This window comes from Drosophila arizonae, chromosome 5 (genome assembly GCF_054131065.1).
Source record: "Drosophila arizonae isolate 15081-1271.41 chromosome 5, UAZ_ARI_1.0, whole genome shotgun sequence".
NCBI lineage: Eukaryota > Metazoa > Arthropoda > Insecta > Diptera > Drosophilidae > Drosophila > Drosophila arizonae.
Window position 1 is genome coordinate 16,514,186 of NC_142925.1, and position 17,051 is coordinate 16,531,236.

The window sequence follows — 17,051 nt, forward strand, 5'->3', positions numbered from 1 at the left end:
TATTATTTATAGTACTAGACCAAAAGCAACCAAATTTGTTTAGATCTTTTCTATAATCTCCTTTAGACCTAGAGCACTCAGGATATGGCAAGATAGTACTTTACACCTTCTCTCAAGATAGTACTTTACACCTTCTTCCCTTTTAAGCCTAGAGCTCCTGAGCGCTAAAAATAAAATTGAAGATATAGCACTTTAGACCTTCTTTAAGGATAAATCGAGTAATATTCTCCGTAGCTTCAGATCTATAATTCCTAAGTATACATACACATGCATAAAACTTAAAACTTAAAAGTTCAAGTCTAACGATTTATCTCCAAGTAATAAGACTCGTCCCATAGTCTCGAAGTAAGTCTTACATATATTAGAAATTAGCTCTATATTCTTTAACAACTTTGAGTATTTTTTCAAGGCTAATTATGAAAACTTAGCTCGACTCAAATTGAAAACCTCTCAAATGAATTGCTTAGAAGCGAACGCGTATTGAATGCGAATAAACACAAATAATAGATTAGTTTCCTTAGACACTTTACATCAATCAATTGTATCAGTTTTCTCGCCAGGTGCCAAAACACCTGTCGCCCATTGGTGCGGCGAGAATGCATATAAAAGCCCGTGCAGCTGGCCACGAAAATACAGTTACATTTGTTGCATGTGCCAAACGAGATCATGAACTGCCTGAGCCTGAACGTGCTGAGCCTCTTGAGCTTCGTGTGGTGCGCCACAGCGTTAGTGCACTACCAGAAAATGGACAAGGGAAGTAAGGATAATATACGGGATCGAAGCAAAATGAAGCAAGCTCTCAATGAAATAAACACGTGTTTTAGCCAACGGATGCAAAACCAAACCGGAGCCAGATGCCAAGCCAGATGACAAAATTATCGAACTGAAAGTGGGTGGAGTGTTGAAAGATAAAAACACCTGCGGCATCTATGTGTGCCAGAACATACATGGCGATGCATTGATTCATTAGTAAGTCGATATCAAAGCAGAAGCTCTTAAGCTCACTTTTCAATTGCCATCGTACACGAAAAGCTGCCAGAAGCCGGTGCCCTTCGAAATGTGCAGCACGGACGGTGTGGCAACAGATACACCGTTCCCAGAGTGCTGCTGGAAGTGTGTAGGCTATGTGAGCTGTGATGGCCCGCAAGCGGCCGCACCACCAGAGAAAGTCGAATTATCACCCGAAGAACGACAAGGAAGAAAAATCCGAAAACTCGTCGCCGATGAAAATCCAGCGAAAAGGAACAAAAAGAAAACGAATCTCTTCAAACACAAAAATTGAGAGTATGAGCAGATCAATCATTATAAATAGGGTTAATATATAGTTAGCCATTTTTCGATCATGTAAAGTTTTTACTATCTTAATAAAACAAATTTAATTAAAATGTATACGACAATTTGGTTTTGTTTTCTTTTTTTTTTTTTTTAGCTACTAAAATTGATGATAGAAAACTGATGGAATTTCATAGATATACATATATTCCATTACAATGTAAAATAAGTATATTAGTTTTGTGATGTGTCGTGACACCAATAATTGTAATGTTTCAATATTGTATGGGGCGTGGATATAATTACTTACATTACAAGCGACTGACTTGAAAAGCTTGAAGTAAAAGTCTGCATCAGCTCAAGATAGACAATTGCTGCTCTTAGACTTGGTATTAAGTATTATGCAGTCTAAAATCGAAACTTCAGACTACATAACTATTTATTAAAACATAAAACAATCATAATATACATCAATCGGTGAATAGATAAATCATAAAGATCAATAATAATAGTAAAGTAATATAAATCAATCATATTAGCGATGCATTATATAGATAAAAAATAAAATAGATAAATTATAAATAATAACAATAAACTTATAATACATAGATCAATCAAAATACAGATCCAATATTATGTAGAGCATTAAAAATGAAGTCAAATATATCTATCATAATATAGATCCAAAACTATATAGATAAATCATAATTTAGACCCTATTACAATAGTTAGGTATAATACAAATCAAATTCAAAAGCTTTAAGCTCAAGATCAATAATTTGATAAATTAATTGTTTTGAACATATCAAATATATATTCTACGAAGCTAATATACAACATATTTTTGTTTTATCTATAATTTTCGGAGTTCATTGCATAAATTTGAACGAATTGTAAGTTTTTAATTGAATATTATTAAAATTGTTTTACTAAAACGTGAAAACAAAGTAATTGTGTCTCCGTTTTCCTTTCAATTTTAATATTTTTTGAAATCAATTGCTTTCCGATTTTTTGTCCCCTTTTTCGGCATGGTCCTCAATGCAGGAGCATCAGTAGCAGCATCACCAGGGGCAGCAGTAGTTTCACCATTACCAGTAGTACCGCCTGTTTCTTCGCAATTAGTATAAGCCACGCACTTCCAGCAGCACTCCGGAAACGGTGCTTTTGTGGAGACTCCATCGGTATTACACATTTCGAACGGGGCCGGTTTCTGGCAGCTGTTTGGTGTAAGATTTGGATTTGAGGATTCGATTTGGATGGGATTTGAAGAGCTAATTTGAGAGAAACTTACTAAAGTACTATAGCGTCACCCTCGGTATTCTGGCACACATTCACTCCGCACGTATTTTCATCTTTTGCAAATTCACCCACTTTTATTTCTCCTCCTCCTCCTCCTCCTCCTCCTCCTCCTCCTCCTCCTGCCGCACCTGGGTCTGGCGTTGCTGTGTCGTCTCTTGTACTTGGCTTATCTAGTTTGCCTGCTGCGGGCTTGGGCTTGCATCCGTTGGCTAAGACACGTTAACTTTTATTGACGCCTTGCTTGAATTGGTAGCCCTATACTCTCTTACCTCCCTTGTCCATTTTGGTGTAATAGACCAATGCATTGGCGTACAATGCCAGGCTCAACAGGATCAACACGTTCAGGCTCAGCTTCATGATGTACTCTCACTTGCCCAACTCTAACTGAATTAGTAGCAGTCATAGGAATGCCTTTTATATGCAATTTAGACGCCAACACCGTCCACTTGTGTAAAGAGGTGTTTTTGCACCTGTTAGGGAGATTCTTACAAAATATTACTGCAACGTACCTCCGTATAGTTATTCTGCAGAAACTAGGCTGTTATATCAACTAATTCTGATATGTAATTAATATAAAATTTGTTTTCAGCTTATAAACATAGAACTTCAATTTTTGACAAAGACACAAAATAAGAAACCTTGCTATAATCGAACATGCCCAACTAAAAGATATCTGTGACAGACTTTGATAAACAAACACCAAGACAAGATCTTCATCTAATACAGAATAGACAGACTGGGCTAGATTAGTATTTCAGAATATACTATACATTTTGTGGTATCTGCCACACCTCTCTCCTTCTGCCTGTTATCTACAATTTGAACAACACATTCCCTTTCCATTTAGAATGGGCTCAGAGTATAATAGAAAATATAAATCATATTTATCATGAATGAAAAGTTTTTGTATAGCAGTCGTAATTCATCGTATCATAGTTAATGCCCACAATGCACTGCTTAATCTTATGCGTATGCATGTGTGTGTGTGTGTTCAGGGTGTCTACTAGTCAGGCCCTCCCATATATAAATCATATAATTATTTTACTCTATCCACAGCGAATCTTATGTACCAATGAATCTAGCTACGCCTATGGGAATTATATCTTGCTTACCGATATACAAAATTCCTATATTATGTAGTTCTAATTAGTTATATTTATTGATTAATTGTATTGGGTTTTAATGTTTAATTTTAAAATATTAATTGACTTGATATAAATATATGTTATTTATTTTTATATTATTTGATTTTTTAAGGCTTTTTATTTTTGTTTTCTATTCTTGTTTTTAAGGCTTATATTTTCTTTGATCAGAACCAATTCAAATGGAAAAGCTGAAATGAAGAATAAATTGTTGCTCGTAAGGATCAGAAATGATATTTCGTGAACATTTTAGAGCTTCTCGCGCATCCCTCCTTGGAAATGCTCCGTTTTTAATTAGTTGCCACAGGGTGAATTCTCATGAGCAATGCACAAAAGAACGAGACGGAGAGAAAGGCGAGAGAGAGGGAGAGTGAGTGAGGCAAGGCATTGAATGAGATGAGACGCACAGACGCAGAAGCAGGTCCGGCTGGAATGGGCAAAGGGCTTTCGTTGGGAAGGGGCCACGAAATGAGGCAAGCGAAAAAAAAAATGGAAATTAAAAAACTACAGGAGACTTTTACGCATAGTAGGTACGCAGTGTGTGAAGTGTGTGTATGTGCTATAAGACGAAAAAGACGAAAAAAAAATTAAAAGAACATTGAGAACCGGACCTGACAATGATCTCCTGCTCATGAAACTAAAAGGCAGCGGCAGCAACGGCAACGGCAGCGGCTAAAGCAACAACACGCTGCTGCTCAAACCCAACAATTTGTGAGTTTCGGTTGACGATGACAGTGTGAGAGCCTACCACTCTTCTTCATACACACATACTCACACACACATAGATATATACACATATCATGCATGTATTTGCGCTTATGCTTAAAGCAAAAAATATGCCGAATGAGATATTTGGCAAACCTAATACAAATGCATGCTCACACATATGCCCAAAAATGTGTGTATGTGTGGGTATGCATACATTACGTATTGCTTGGACAAACATGTGTCTGGTGGCTTGTGTGTATGTATGTATGTAGCACAAATCATTTCTCAAGCTGTCCAAAACTATATCAATTAGGGTCTTTAAATATTGTCCAGTTAGGTGAGGAAGACAATTTGCGACCGCTGCTCGCTGTCTGCGCATTTCCCACCAAACAACGCTCCAAATCAAACCTGAATTAGTTAGCGGCGTGTGTGAGTATGGATGGATAGATGGATGGATTGGTTGATTGGGCAGGGTAGGGTACTGCTCTCATTAATTGAGTGAACATGTCGAAAATTGGTTGGATGGGAAGAGTTACTAGTTAGTCCATGATAACAGCACCTCGCTCAGCACCGAAGACCGGCTTAGAATAATGCTTACATTTAAAATTATGCAGCGTGTATTTCTTGTTTCCAAACATTTACAGAGCCAGCCACGCAGTGCTGTTCCGCATGCATGTACAAGCTCTAACATGCTCGAGTCGACGCACAGCAAGAGGAACGATCGAACGTAAAGCAGAAACCATGCGGTCGCAACATGTGTGCTGTGAGCAGGATGACTACAGCACGCCCCAGGCCGGCCGCAGTGTATGCGACGAAACGAGATGGCTGTAGTTTAGGGCAACAACATCAACAAAAAACAAATGTCAAACTAATAGAAATGCGACAACAAATAAAACGCACAGCGTATATAGTGAGAGGCGGACAGAGGGAGAAGGAATAGGTGCTCTCTCTTGCTCGCGTTCGTAGAACCAAGAGAGCACGATTCCGCGAATAATTGAATAACAGCAACTGCTCACGCTTGACTCTGCAACATGTTAATGTTAAGCTTAACATAGACGACAAGTCTGTTGTTATATTTGGAACTTAACTTTTATACTTTATATCAAACTTGTTTCGTTTTTACCGTTACAGTTGATCGTGTGCCGCGTGCCCTGTTGGACGTCTGCTCGGTCGTCTCTCGAGGCGTAAAAAATCAAATAAAAGAAATATATATACACTGGTATATATAAAATAAAATAAACTTCAATTATATGTTGCCACCCGGGTGGGTAAATCCGACAATCAAGAGAAATAGTTTCAAATAAATTGTAATAAAATACTAAAACAGGCGACTCAGCAGGAAAAGGCAATTCAAATATAAAATAAAATAAAAGTAAATACTAAAAACTCATACGAAAATCATCAACTGACATCAAGTGCGTAAATTGAATTAATCGAAGAGTGCTTGCAAACGAAATCAAATCCCCAAACAAATACAGTTAAATGCATCCCACTTTAAATTGAATCGCATTTTCAGTTTCTGTGTACGAGAATGTGTGTGTGCGTGTGTGTGTTCAGGATTTTCACACCTTTACACGGTGGCCAAGCGTGTTTCACACATTTCTTAAAATTAAAAGTAGAAAAAAAATCGGAAATTGACGCAAATTATATAAATATATAATTCGGACTTTGACCCTTGACACGTGCTCGATTGCAGCTTTAGCGCCATTCGGCTGTCACAGTTAAGTGTCACCAAAAAAACTAAATAATTAAAAGCATTTAAGCACATTTATAATAATGTTAATTATTATAAATTCTACGCAAATCGAAAGGCTGCCAGCACATTGATGGAAATAATTGTCAAATCATGGTCTGATAATTAAGCTAACTTTCATATGACGAGCCCCGTGATAAGGCAGGTAATCCCTAGGTCTAGACAGTAATAGATTTCAGTTAAACTTAAATATTTAAATTTAAGTATTTTCCAGAGAAAAGAAAAAATCCCGCCAAAATCAAGACATATTTCTTGGAATATACATATTCCATTTTAAGAAGTCCAGTATATGATTTTTCAAGTAATATACATATATAAAAAGATAAAATATTTTCTAAGAACATACATACAGTATGCACCAAAAACAAAAGAAATGTTATATTTTGTTAATCATTAAATTGAACTTTTCGGCATCTTAAAATTCAACGCCAGGCGCCAGTTAACATAAGCGTTGTCAAACACGCCAGGCACAGGTTCGATGTTGCGCCTGGGTCGACGCAACTTGTTGGCTGCTCTCAGAACAGTGCCATTGTGAGTTAACATTATATTTCTCTGCTATTTCAGTTTCCTACTTATGTATAACAAGTAATTAAAATAGTATTTATTCTGCTGCTCTGTTTCCTTTTAAATTATAACATCAAGTTCCAGCTGAATAACAGCTGGGGCAATAACATTCTTGCCAAACAAATGAGTTTGTTCAGCTGGTTCGATGTTGGGTTGCAAACGGTTGGATGTCGAACACTTGTGTATGTTAACATTAACATTCAGCTGTGCCAACCTCGCTGTTAGCTCATTTCAAAAAGATTTTGAATTTCCGCCCGACTGTTTCTCAGTTTTTTATCGCGTTTCTCAATTCTTATTTGGTGCTTGATCAAGACGGTTAGCGCCACTGCCAGCCGCTGCGCGCCTAATGCGCACACGTGTGTGCGTCTATCTGAAATATGTGTGCGAGTGTGTATTTCCGGTGTCAAAAAAAAAAAAAAAAGAAGCAAAGTGTAAATATTCAATTAACGTTTATCCATTACACAAATAGTCAATCGACGCTTACTCTACATATATATGCATAAATATATATTTAAAACAATTAAACTGCGCGCGCGTATGTGTGTGTGTGTGCTTGGCGTAACCAACTGACTGGCGCCAACGTCGTCGATTTAATTATAAATACATCAACAATAACAGTGCCAATGTTCATGCACACACACACGCGTTACTGTGAGAGTGTGTGTGTAGTACACCAACTGTGCACCATTTCAAATTGTTATACACGCTGGTAGGCGTTGCTTTTTTTAGCCGCGTCATATGCTCTCCATCCTCTCGCCCCGTGGCCATCGCGCTCGTGGTCTCCGGTCCAAAGTAGAATTTCGCCGTTGGCGTCGGAAACACACCCGTAAAATACAAAAAAAGAAAGAAACAAAAAACAGAAAGTTGATTGGTGTTTGGGTATTGGCATTCATATGCCAATATGTCACCACATAAACAAAATCGTGCTAAAAAAATAATTCAATAAAATATGATTAGAAAATAATATAAAAAATATCCAAATATTTACCTGCAATTGCCTATTTGCTAGGACATCTGTTCACATCTTACCGGGCAGCATTAGATTCCTGTTTTAAATAACTCTAATACTGTCAGGTAAAGATGTCGTCCGTGTCCTTTTCCATCATAAATGCAATAAAAAAATGGAAAAATATTTTTAAAAAGAGAAAAAAAAGGTCTCAAGATTTAGGCATAAATCCTGCCCGCTTAAAAAAATAATATAAACAAAATTTGCTCAAAATCTTAAAAAGAGGCGTGTCGATTTTGGATGACATCAGTTAAGAGAAAGATCTTCGATGACACCAAGCCTCTATATAAGTATGTATGTGTGTGTGTGTGTTCAGGTAAACAAGAGCTAAAATTAAATATTTTACGATACGTGTTTCTCTTGTAGATTTTCAATTTTATTTTATTTTTTATTAGCCAATTTCTAAGCCTAATTATTGATCTCTTCTCTCTATTCTGTCTCTTCTCAATATATGTACATATATACATGCCATATTCAAAATATCTTTTCCAAGAACGTTGTCTTCCATTCAGTAGCTTATAAAGAATTTAACTGTTTTTTATGTAGACAGCTAATCAACTAACTGTTTGTCTTGCCTAACTGACTGACTGAGAGATGAGCTAACAACTAGCTGTACTCATCTATGGCCTGGTCAGCTCGATTCAAGATAAGATTGGTGCAGCCTACTCTTGTCAAACATTTGACAACAAGGTAAAATAGCTAAACAACTAAGCCAATTGTCAAGAGAGTCAACGACAGCCAACTGTTGAGTCTATGCCATATGTACATATATAACGCACATATGTATGTATGTATGTCTGTATATATGGTATATGGTCTACACAACTCAGATAATAGACACTAAAAACGCTGAAGTATGGGCTGTAAACGGTTTACAACGCACTCAACCTTCAACCGCACAGTGCTTCCCATTTGTCAGCAAAGTCAAGTGGATATGGAGCTTAGGTTAGGCTGAGGTGCACTGGGGGGTTGGTTGCGAAAATCTAATCAGGGAAACCAAAAAATATACGTAAAGTGAGGCATTGCAATGGATGTTAGTTGCGGTCGCCCCGTCGAGACGTTACCAAGCGTTACCAAGAGAACGTCGATACATAACCGGAACGAATATAACACCTATTAATGAACCTAGCAGCGGTACTAATGAAGAAGGCACACTCTGGGTTTTTCTCTCGCCCTCTCTCTCTCTCCCTCTCTTTCTCTTCTCCAATAGAACTTTGCCAGTCAGGCGGCCAGCCATAAATTATATCTTCAAATTCCAAATCATCGTGACGTCTCAATCAAAAGCAAACTTTCAAGCAATTAAGCTCTGATATTGATATAGCTGTATGTTACAGTTAGTTTGCAATACAGTTTAACCGCATTTGAATGTAGGTTAAGACAGCCTAGCACATTTTTTACTACCCATAAAATTGACACAAGTTTTATAGAGGTAGATTCTCTTAGCACTAAAATTATTTTTCCCTTCTTTTAATTTCATAATTTATATGAATTTGCAAATTTGAAAATAGTTATCAAAGTCGGAATCATATAACACTTGCGCAGCCACCCAAACGCCCCTATCAAGGCGGCTAGCTAGCCATTTCATAACCCTATCAAGAACCCGAACTCGGGCAAATAGAAAATCATACAGCGATAGAAAAACACTTCAATATATACATATATGTGTGTACGACTATGGAGCTTGGAGTCGAGTGGAGGCCCGTAGAGGGTTAGTGATTGTATTGATTGGTTTGCTGTTAATCAAAAATGTGACCAGGGACCACTCGATATCCATGCGTCAAAGATAATGCCGGTGTCTGCCTGGCAACCGCGACCGCCATAATCCAGTTCCAACTGAGCAATAATCGGACTATTCAATATCAAAATTAGTTTTTATATCAACAAAAGAGATCCAAACTACTCCAACTACTCAGACTCTAATTAACCTAGTAAATATATTATATTATGGCAATAAAGACGATTCGTTTCATTCATTCATCTTTGAAAAATTATGGTTCAGACGTGGCTTTCGGGCCCAACCTCTGATCACATCTTATCTGCGGGGCTTTCAACTTATTCTACATTCCAGCTGAAATTTGTTTGGTCACCGCTTGGCCACTACGTAGGGTATCTAATCATGGTGCCCAAGTCTATCTAATCATGGACTCTAAGTGAACTGCTAAAGAGCCGCACGGTAAGTATCTAATCGCATACATTAGCTATTGATAAAGTTATATTAGACTCGGACTCGGACTCGAACTCGGATGCGATTGTTGCTGGCGCCCAAAATTTCGAGTACTTGTCGAACGCTCTGGTTGAAAAGAAATTCTATTTTTTTCAGTAAAAAAGCTAATTGTGTTTTAATATCACTTGGAGATTCTTATTATAAAGATAATTCTTTTACAACAATTTATTAAAAAAAAAATAATCAATATGGAGAAGAATATGCTTGGAAAATGGAACTGAATCAATATTAATCGTAGCTGAATCTGTACCCAAAATATAATTGAAATAGTTATCGAGATTGAAGTGTATAAATATGTGTATAGGGTAGCCAAAATATTTGACTATATATTTATATTAATTGACACAGCTGTTCTAACATATCTGTAAAATTGATAGAATAATATTGAATAGATAGATGTTAGAGAGCTATATAATTATATATCAATGCATGTTAAAAATTTGTTTGAAATGTTTCAATCAAGGTACAAAATACCAAAGTTTATTGCCTCGATCACGACAACTGGAAATGATTGGAGTCAAGGCCCTTTAAGCAGCTGATTTAGTTATTTTTTCTTGTGTTTTCCAACATTTGTGTAATTAAAAATGCAGCCGACTTCGAGGTCTAATGAACCCACCTCAAAGTCTACGTGGCCCTGCGTCAGACTTTGGCCACAAATATCGCAGAGAACTCAAGGGACCAGAGACCGGAGGCCGGAGAGCTGTCAAGCCTGTTCTCTTTGAGCGAGCGCTAGGAGTTTCTTTTTCTGTACGCATAAATTAGTTAAACACTAATTTCCAATTCCGATTTCAGTCATGCAAATGTTAATTGACCACTTAAGTTAAAACCTCATAATGATCGTTAATAATACCGAGCACGAAGATCACGCTGAGCGAGCGAGCGAGCGAGTGAGCGAGTGTCCCAGCGACAACTGTAACCAAAAGAACAGGTTCAAATTTAACTCTTAACTAACTAAGCAGAGGCGCAGCCCCTTCACCAGCAGCATCCACTAATCTGCTTCGACTCTGGCTAAAGTCGTAAAAGATATGTAGCCTTATAACAAAACTTACTTAGCACACATTATACACACACACACATAAGCACATGCATAGAAATAGTATATAGATACATTGGCGAAACCTGAGAGCCCTGTAGCCGGAGGCTCTTAACTGTGCATTAATGATCTTCTCCATGCCAGCTCATTTCTCGCTGTTTCTCTTTTATTAATACGCTCTATCCATAAAATGGGCTAAGAAACTGTGCTGTCAACAGCGGGCCGAAGCAGGCGGATTACCACATATTTTTATATGCTATACACTTCTACAATCAAGAATCGAGTATGTATCTGTAGTATGATGTCTTATGGAACTTGTAATACCTTTAGCTTGCTTGAACAAAAATTTCAAATTCCAAATTTTATTATTCAAATCGGTTTAATTTTATCTCTATTTATTTTTAGTTTATACAATAAAATACCTAAAAATTGTTTGGCCATCATAAATAGATGCCATAAAATAACTGAATAGAATTTCTGTAGCTAGAAATGAAATTTGTGAATGGTGCATATATCAGAGCAAAGCTAGGTCAGGAAGTTGACTTATTGTTGACATATATATAATATATATGTTTTTCTTATTTTTTTTTTTTTTTTCTATGTTAGCCCATAACAAAGGTCAACTGTAAACCACTTGCCAGATATTAGAGTTCTAGCTGTAAAAGTAGAAAATTAACAGCTGTTAGCCAATTCGCTATGCCCCAAAGGTCGTGAGTATGTATAGTACATGTAGTTATAGTATATGCCATGCAATTTATATGTATGTATATATTAATAAATAGAAATATATATTTTACATTATGAAAATATTTATATATATAAATATTTTTATAATGAGGCTTCAGGAAATAAAGTTATATAATATTTATAGTATATATAGAGTTGATTAAGATATTCATTTAATTCATGATGAACTCTATTCAAAATTAATACTAGAGTCTAGGCATACATCTAATTACCCATATATGAATGCATAACATAATATATCCAAATAAATAAAAAAATAGTTATACATGACTCTCTGAGCAGACGTCTATTCATCTTCTAGCTCTAGTAACCAATGCCAATGAAGTTATTTCCGGCTTGTTGGACTGCGCCTATGAAATGGGTCAGAGTAGAATAAACAGCTAAGTGCAGAAGCAGTCTGAATATTAACGTTCATTTATCAATGTGGCAAGTGGATGAGGCATGACTCGTGCCACCTAACGAATGTCTGCGGCTGGAAGATTTAGAAATTGTGCAGGCCGCAGTGCAAATACTCTTTCTATAGATATCATATTATAACAGATCATATATTGAAAACTCAAACTGAAATTCTTCTTTCATTCTCTCTTACACATTGTATGCACATTTCATATGCGAACTAAACTGCCCTCTGTTAGGGCATAGAAAAAACTACCATATCGCTGGCAGCTCTCTGTGAGCTAGCGCAACTAAAAGTCTTTGTCTTGGCTATGGATAATTGAACGTTCAATTGCGTCCAATTGCCCCTGGTAACTGGTAACTGGCTCTGTCCGTTAGCTCGAATTGGGCAGCTGCGCGCGCGAGTTAAGAGTTAAGAGAGGAGCCCGAGCGACAAGAACAAGGTTGCTGCTGCCTCTATTCAACAGGCAGACCCTGCTCTCGGCCACGCCCACTCTTTAGCGTTGGCGTTGCATCAAATTAGCATTGTTATGTTGCCTACTGGAGCCGTCAGCCAGTGGAATGTGATTGCAACCAGGCAAGGCAGACAATGAATAACTAGCTAGTGGTGCATGCCTATTGAAATGGGTACTAGTATAATAATACTAAATATTATCTAGTATTAAAAACTGAAACAAACAAACAAAAAAATAAAAATAAAAAATTAAATTAAGTAGACAAAATAAAAAATTTATTAAATTAAAAAAAAATTAAATAAATAAGAAATACTACATTTTATTATTTAATATTAAATACTAAAAAGAAATTAAAAATTGAAAAATAAATTAAAATAAACTATAATTAAAAATAAAATATAAAAATAAAAAAAATAAATTTATATAATTAAATTTAAAATAACAAAATAAATCCTATTTTAAATTGTTAGTTGTTAACTGAGTTAAATAAGTTATCTACACAAGCTGATTATTTTGGATAACTAAACATGGATGTTTCCTGCTGGAATACTACTTAATATATTTAATTTGATCAGCTAGTTATTCACTGATAATTTATGCCTATATATATAATACTACTAAAATAGTTTAGTTTGCATCTAAAACATTTTTAAATGTATTTTGAAATATTTCCACAAAGTTTTTGGCTTGTAGTTGAGATTGCAACACCTGTTTTGGGCCACGCAAGTGTGGCTAATACGCCAGACTATGCTTGTTATTAAAAGCGTTAATATATTTGTTTTGCCGCTCTACGCGATTTTAACTAACGCGAACTAATGCAATCAAGAGCGTAAATAACGTTAACCAAATTAGGAGCATGCTAAAAGCAAAGAGCTCGCAAATACAGCTGGTTTAGCAAGGAGTGAACGACTAGAAAATGCCCGGAAGTAAGGAATATGAGCTAAAATAAAAAAAAAAAAAAAAAAATAAAAAAAATTGGAATTCGTGTAAAAAGAGAAAAGAAAGCCGATGATGGCTGGAACCTAAGGAACATGAGAAGCAGAGAGAAAGTCGACTAGGAAATTCACGGAAACTTAGAAATATGCGCTTAAAATAGAAGAAAATGATAGAGGGAAAAATTCTATTCTATATTTATTTATACTTAATATATAGTATAATTAAATTTTTTGTAGCTTTAGGATGAACTGAAATAACTAGAGTTTGATATAAGTTTAAAGAGATTTCTTAAGAGTCAAATAAGTTAGAGATGATCTGAAATATAATTAATTTGGGAATATGCTATGAAGAGACATTTGTATAGAAATTATTCTCTAGTCTTAAAAATCTATAAATTCCTATCAACTTGGCTCTTGCTTTTGATGAATATGAGATGGACAAAGCCTTCTTCTCTTTGTTAACCATTCAATTATTCCTTCAGCTCTCTTCTCTAATAGCCACACACAAAAATAACCAAAAGCTGCTGCAAACTTGCGAAATAGATCAGAAAATGTGATTTGATCAATATTCAGTCAAGCTTCCCACGAGTTCTAAATTAGTCGCTGAGAAAAATGTACCATGATTCATATTTAACGCCATACGTTTTAACTATATTTAGTAGTATACAACTATATACATACATACATTCCCTGGCAGCTGACCAAAGCTGGCTGCTGCGGCCAACAGGTGGGCATCTGATCGAGCAGCTCAGTGAGCAATTAGCTGGCATGAAATCTGCTCGCTATCATTATGAATATGTATGAATTGCTTTTATAAACGAACTGCCAACCCCAACAGCTACATCTATACCTGTGTACATGCCCACTATACTACATACGATTAACTATCGAAGAAGAGGAGAAAGAAACAACCACACGCACACACACACACACAAATACATGCAGCAGACACAGGTATAAATTTAACACGTAAAAAATTAGATAAATTTGCATAGAAATTGCAATGAACCTTAGCTCAAAAGTGGCAGATCAAGCAGAGGACAAAGACGAAGCTGAAGCTGAAGAAACAAGGTAATAATAACAACAACAACAACAACAGCAACAGCGAACAACTAGAAGCTAGCAGGTGGTAACAGGTTAACAGGTAACACTGACTAACACCGGAGAGAGAATTGGTTGTGTCAATTTGCTTTAAAAATGCTAATAATAAAACCGAAATTAGTTTTATTTGAATATATTATAATTTTTTAATTTGTTTTAATAAAATCGTAAATAAAGTATAATAATTTATTATATTTAAATTTTATAATGTATTATAATATGATTATAAACAAACTGCATATATTTTGTTACTCAATAATTTTATAATTTATTTAGTATAATTTGTAATAAACTGTATATATTATGAAATTTATAGAAATTATATTTTAATTTATTATAATTTGAAATAAACACTTAATATACATATTTCTATAAACTTCCATTTACTTATTAATGTAATACATTATAATATTTAATTACCTCTAAACATAATTCGTGCATTAATTAATAGAATGCATTAATTGTATTGCTAAAGACAATTTAATTATAATCAATTTATGCATAAAATATTATCTTGATCCAACTAAGCTTAGAGCTCCCTGATCGATTAACTTATTGAATTAGTCAATGAAGATTTCTTCACAAATTTTCTTTTACCTCTAGTCGACCTTTTGTTAATTCGAAACGTAACCCTTTACCTAAAAAGTTGATTTTTTGTTGATATATTAAAAGATTAAAGAATAAATTATAAATACAAATTTGTAATTTGGCTTAAAAATAGCTAAAATATTTTCTAGATGGGATACCCCGCTAGTTAGTTTCTCTTTGAAGTTGTCTCTCGCCTTTTATTATAATAATAAATTTTCATTAAAGACTTTACAGTCAGGTTAGATATTCTCAGGGCAATAATTTAATTTATATTGAGAGGAATAAAAATTACTCATTTTTAAAAGTGAAATAATCTATGGGTTTACTGCAATGTCCTGTTGAATAAATATTTAATGAAATTAATGCTTGTTGATTAAATAACTATATAAAAAGTAGATGTTTAAAGCTGAAAATATATATCATAAATTATATTAAAGAATTTACTTAATTCATTTTTTACAATTGATAATTTAAAAAATATATATATGAAAAAAATATATAAATATATTGTACTATATAAATAAATAAAAAAGGAATTATCTACAATTAAATTGAAATTATATTCAGTTTAATGTCGCCAATTTCAGATGCATTTTTGCTGACTAGTGTTGCGTGTTGCATGAAAACTTGCTGTGGTTGTTGTAATTATTAGCAAGCCTCTGTAACCCGTAGCTGACAAACGACATAAAATACTTACAAGTGCATATGAAGCAGGTCCAAGTGTAGCAATCGGGTATATGCGACTAAAGGATGAAGGATGAAAATATATGAGAAGTTTTAATTTGCTGAATAGACAGTGAGCAAGAAAGTGAGGAGGGAAGATAAAGATAAAGACTTTAACTAACTTTGCCAAAGCCAAACCACTTCTCTACACTAATTGAGCGAGCATTTAAAAGGGGGCAGCAAATATGTAGATAGAGTTTTTATTTCAGCCACTTTAGCCAGCTACTGTTGGCTATTTTATGCATTCGCCAGTTAAGATACGAATTTTGAGTTTCTTCTATATATATGTACATACATACATATGTATATTATATATGAGTATATTCATGTATTTTTTTTGTTTTTTTTTCTTTCTTTCTGTTTTGTGTTTGCTTTATTTATAGCACAGAAATTTTTGTAGCAAGTTTGCCGCCCGTTGCCGTCTTAAAAAGCGCAATCGAGCAACAGAGTTATTAATGCTTGGAATTTTCATAATCGAAACAAGTTTTCAACCGGCAGCCAACCAGGCAAGGAAGCACGCGCGTTTACTAATGCAGACCCCCAGGTCCCAGACTTCACATCTCTCGGCTCTTGGCTCTCGACTCTCTGTTCGTTGATCGTAGTAGATGTTGCTGTTGCTGCTGCTGCTGCTGCTGTTGTTGTTGTTGTTGTTGTTGTTTTAATAACTAACGCCTCTTGGTTGCAAAAGTCAAGTTGGCAAACTCAGTCAAGGCGGGGCGCAGAGAGGCAGAGTTATGGCAGGCAAAAGCAAACGCCTTGCGCGAACAGGTGAAGCGTTTAACCGTACGTCGGCGGAGTCAGAGTCAAACGATCGACCATACCCATGGCACCCATGGGGCGAGCACGAGCAACAGACAAGAGCAGACGAGACGGCCGAGGGGCGTCTACGAGGCCAATTGACTTGGCTGCAACCCGTTGCCAACCCGTTGGACTTTGTCTGGTTAGTGGCTCGGGGATTGGTAGCCGTTGCTGCCTTCTTTATTTTTGCAGTCAGTGATATATATTTATTGCAAGCGTGCGCTTATTCGAGAGAAGAAAAAAGCACTTGATGCGAAGTAACATTTGAATTTTAATACAATTCCTATTACAATATATTGCATGTATG

At 35.5% G+C, this 17,051-nt stretch overlaps 1 protein-coding gene across 1 annotated transcript; it reads left to right on the top strand.

The window, feature by feature from the left end:
* Positions 1 to 27: 27 nt before the first annotated feature.
* LOC108617609 (uncharacterized) lies at positions 28 to 1,389 on the top strand. Its single transcript, XM_018013447.2, has 3 exons — positions 28 to 757; positions 825 to 969; positions 1,033 to 1,389. Exons 1-3 carry the CDS (start codon positions 667 to 669, stop codon positions 1,280 to 1,282), a joined length of 486 nt encoding a protein of 161 aa, XP_017868936.1. The 5' UTR covers positions 28 to 666; the 3' UTR covers positions 1,283 to 1,389.
* The last annotated feature ends 15,662 nt before the right edge of the window (positions 1,390 to 17,051 follow it).

What these genes read in the sequence shown, in the direction of transcription:
- LOC108617609 (XM_018013447.2), top strand. Translation starts at nt 667, where the DNA reads ATGAACTGCCTGAGCCTGAACGTGCTGAGCCTCTTGAGCTTCGTGTGG. An exon ending in CCAGAAAATGGACAAGGGAA is followed by an intron (nt 758 to 824) that starts GTAAGGATAATA and finishes CACGTGTTTTAG; the next exon opens with CCAACGGATGCAAAACCAAA. An exon ending in GGCGATGCATTGATTCATTA is followed by an intron (nt 970 to 1,032) that starts GTAAGTCGATAT and finishes GTACACGAAAAG; the next exon opens with CTGCCAGAAGCCGGTGCCCT.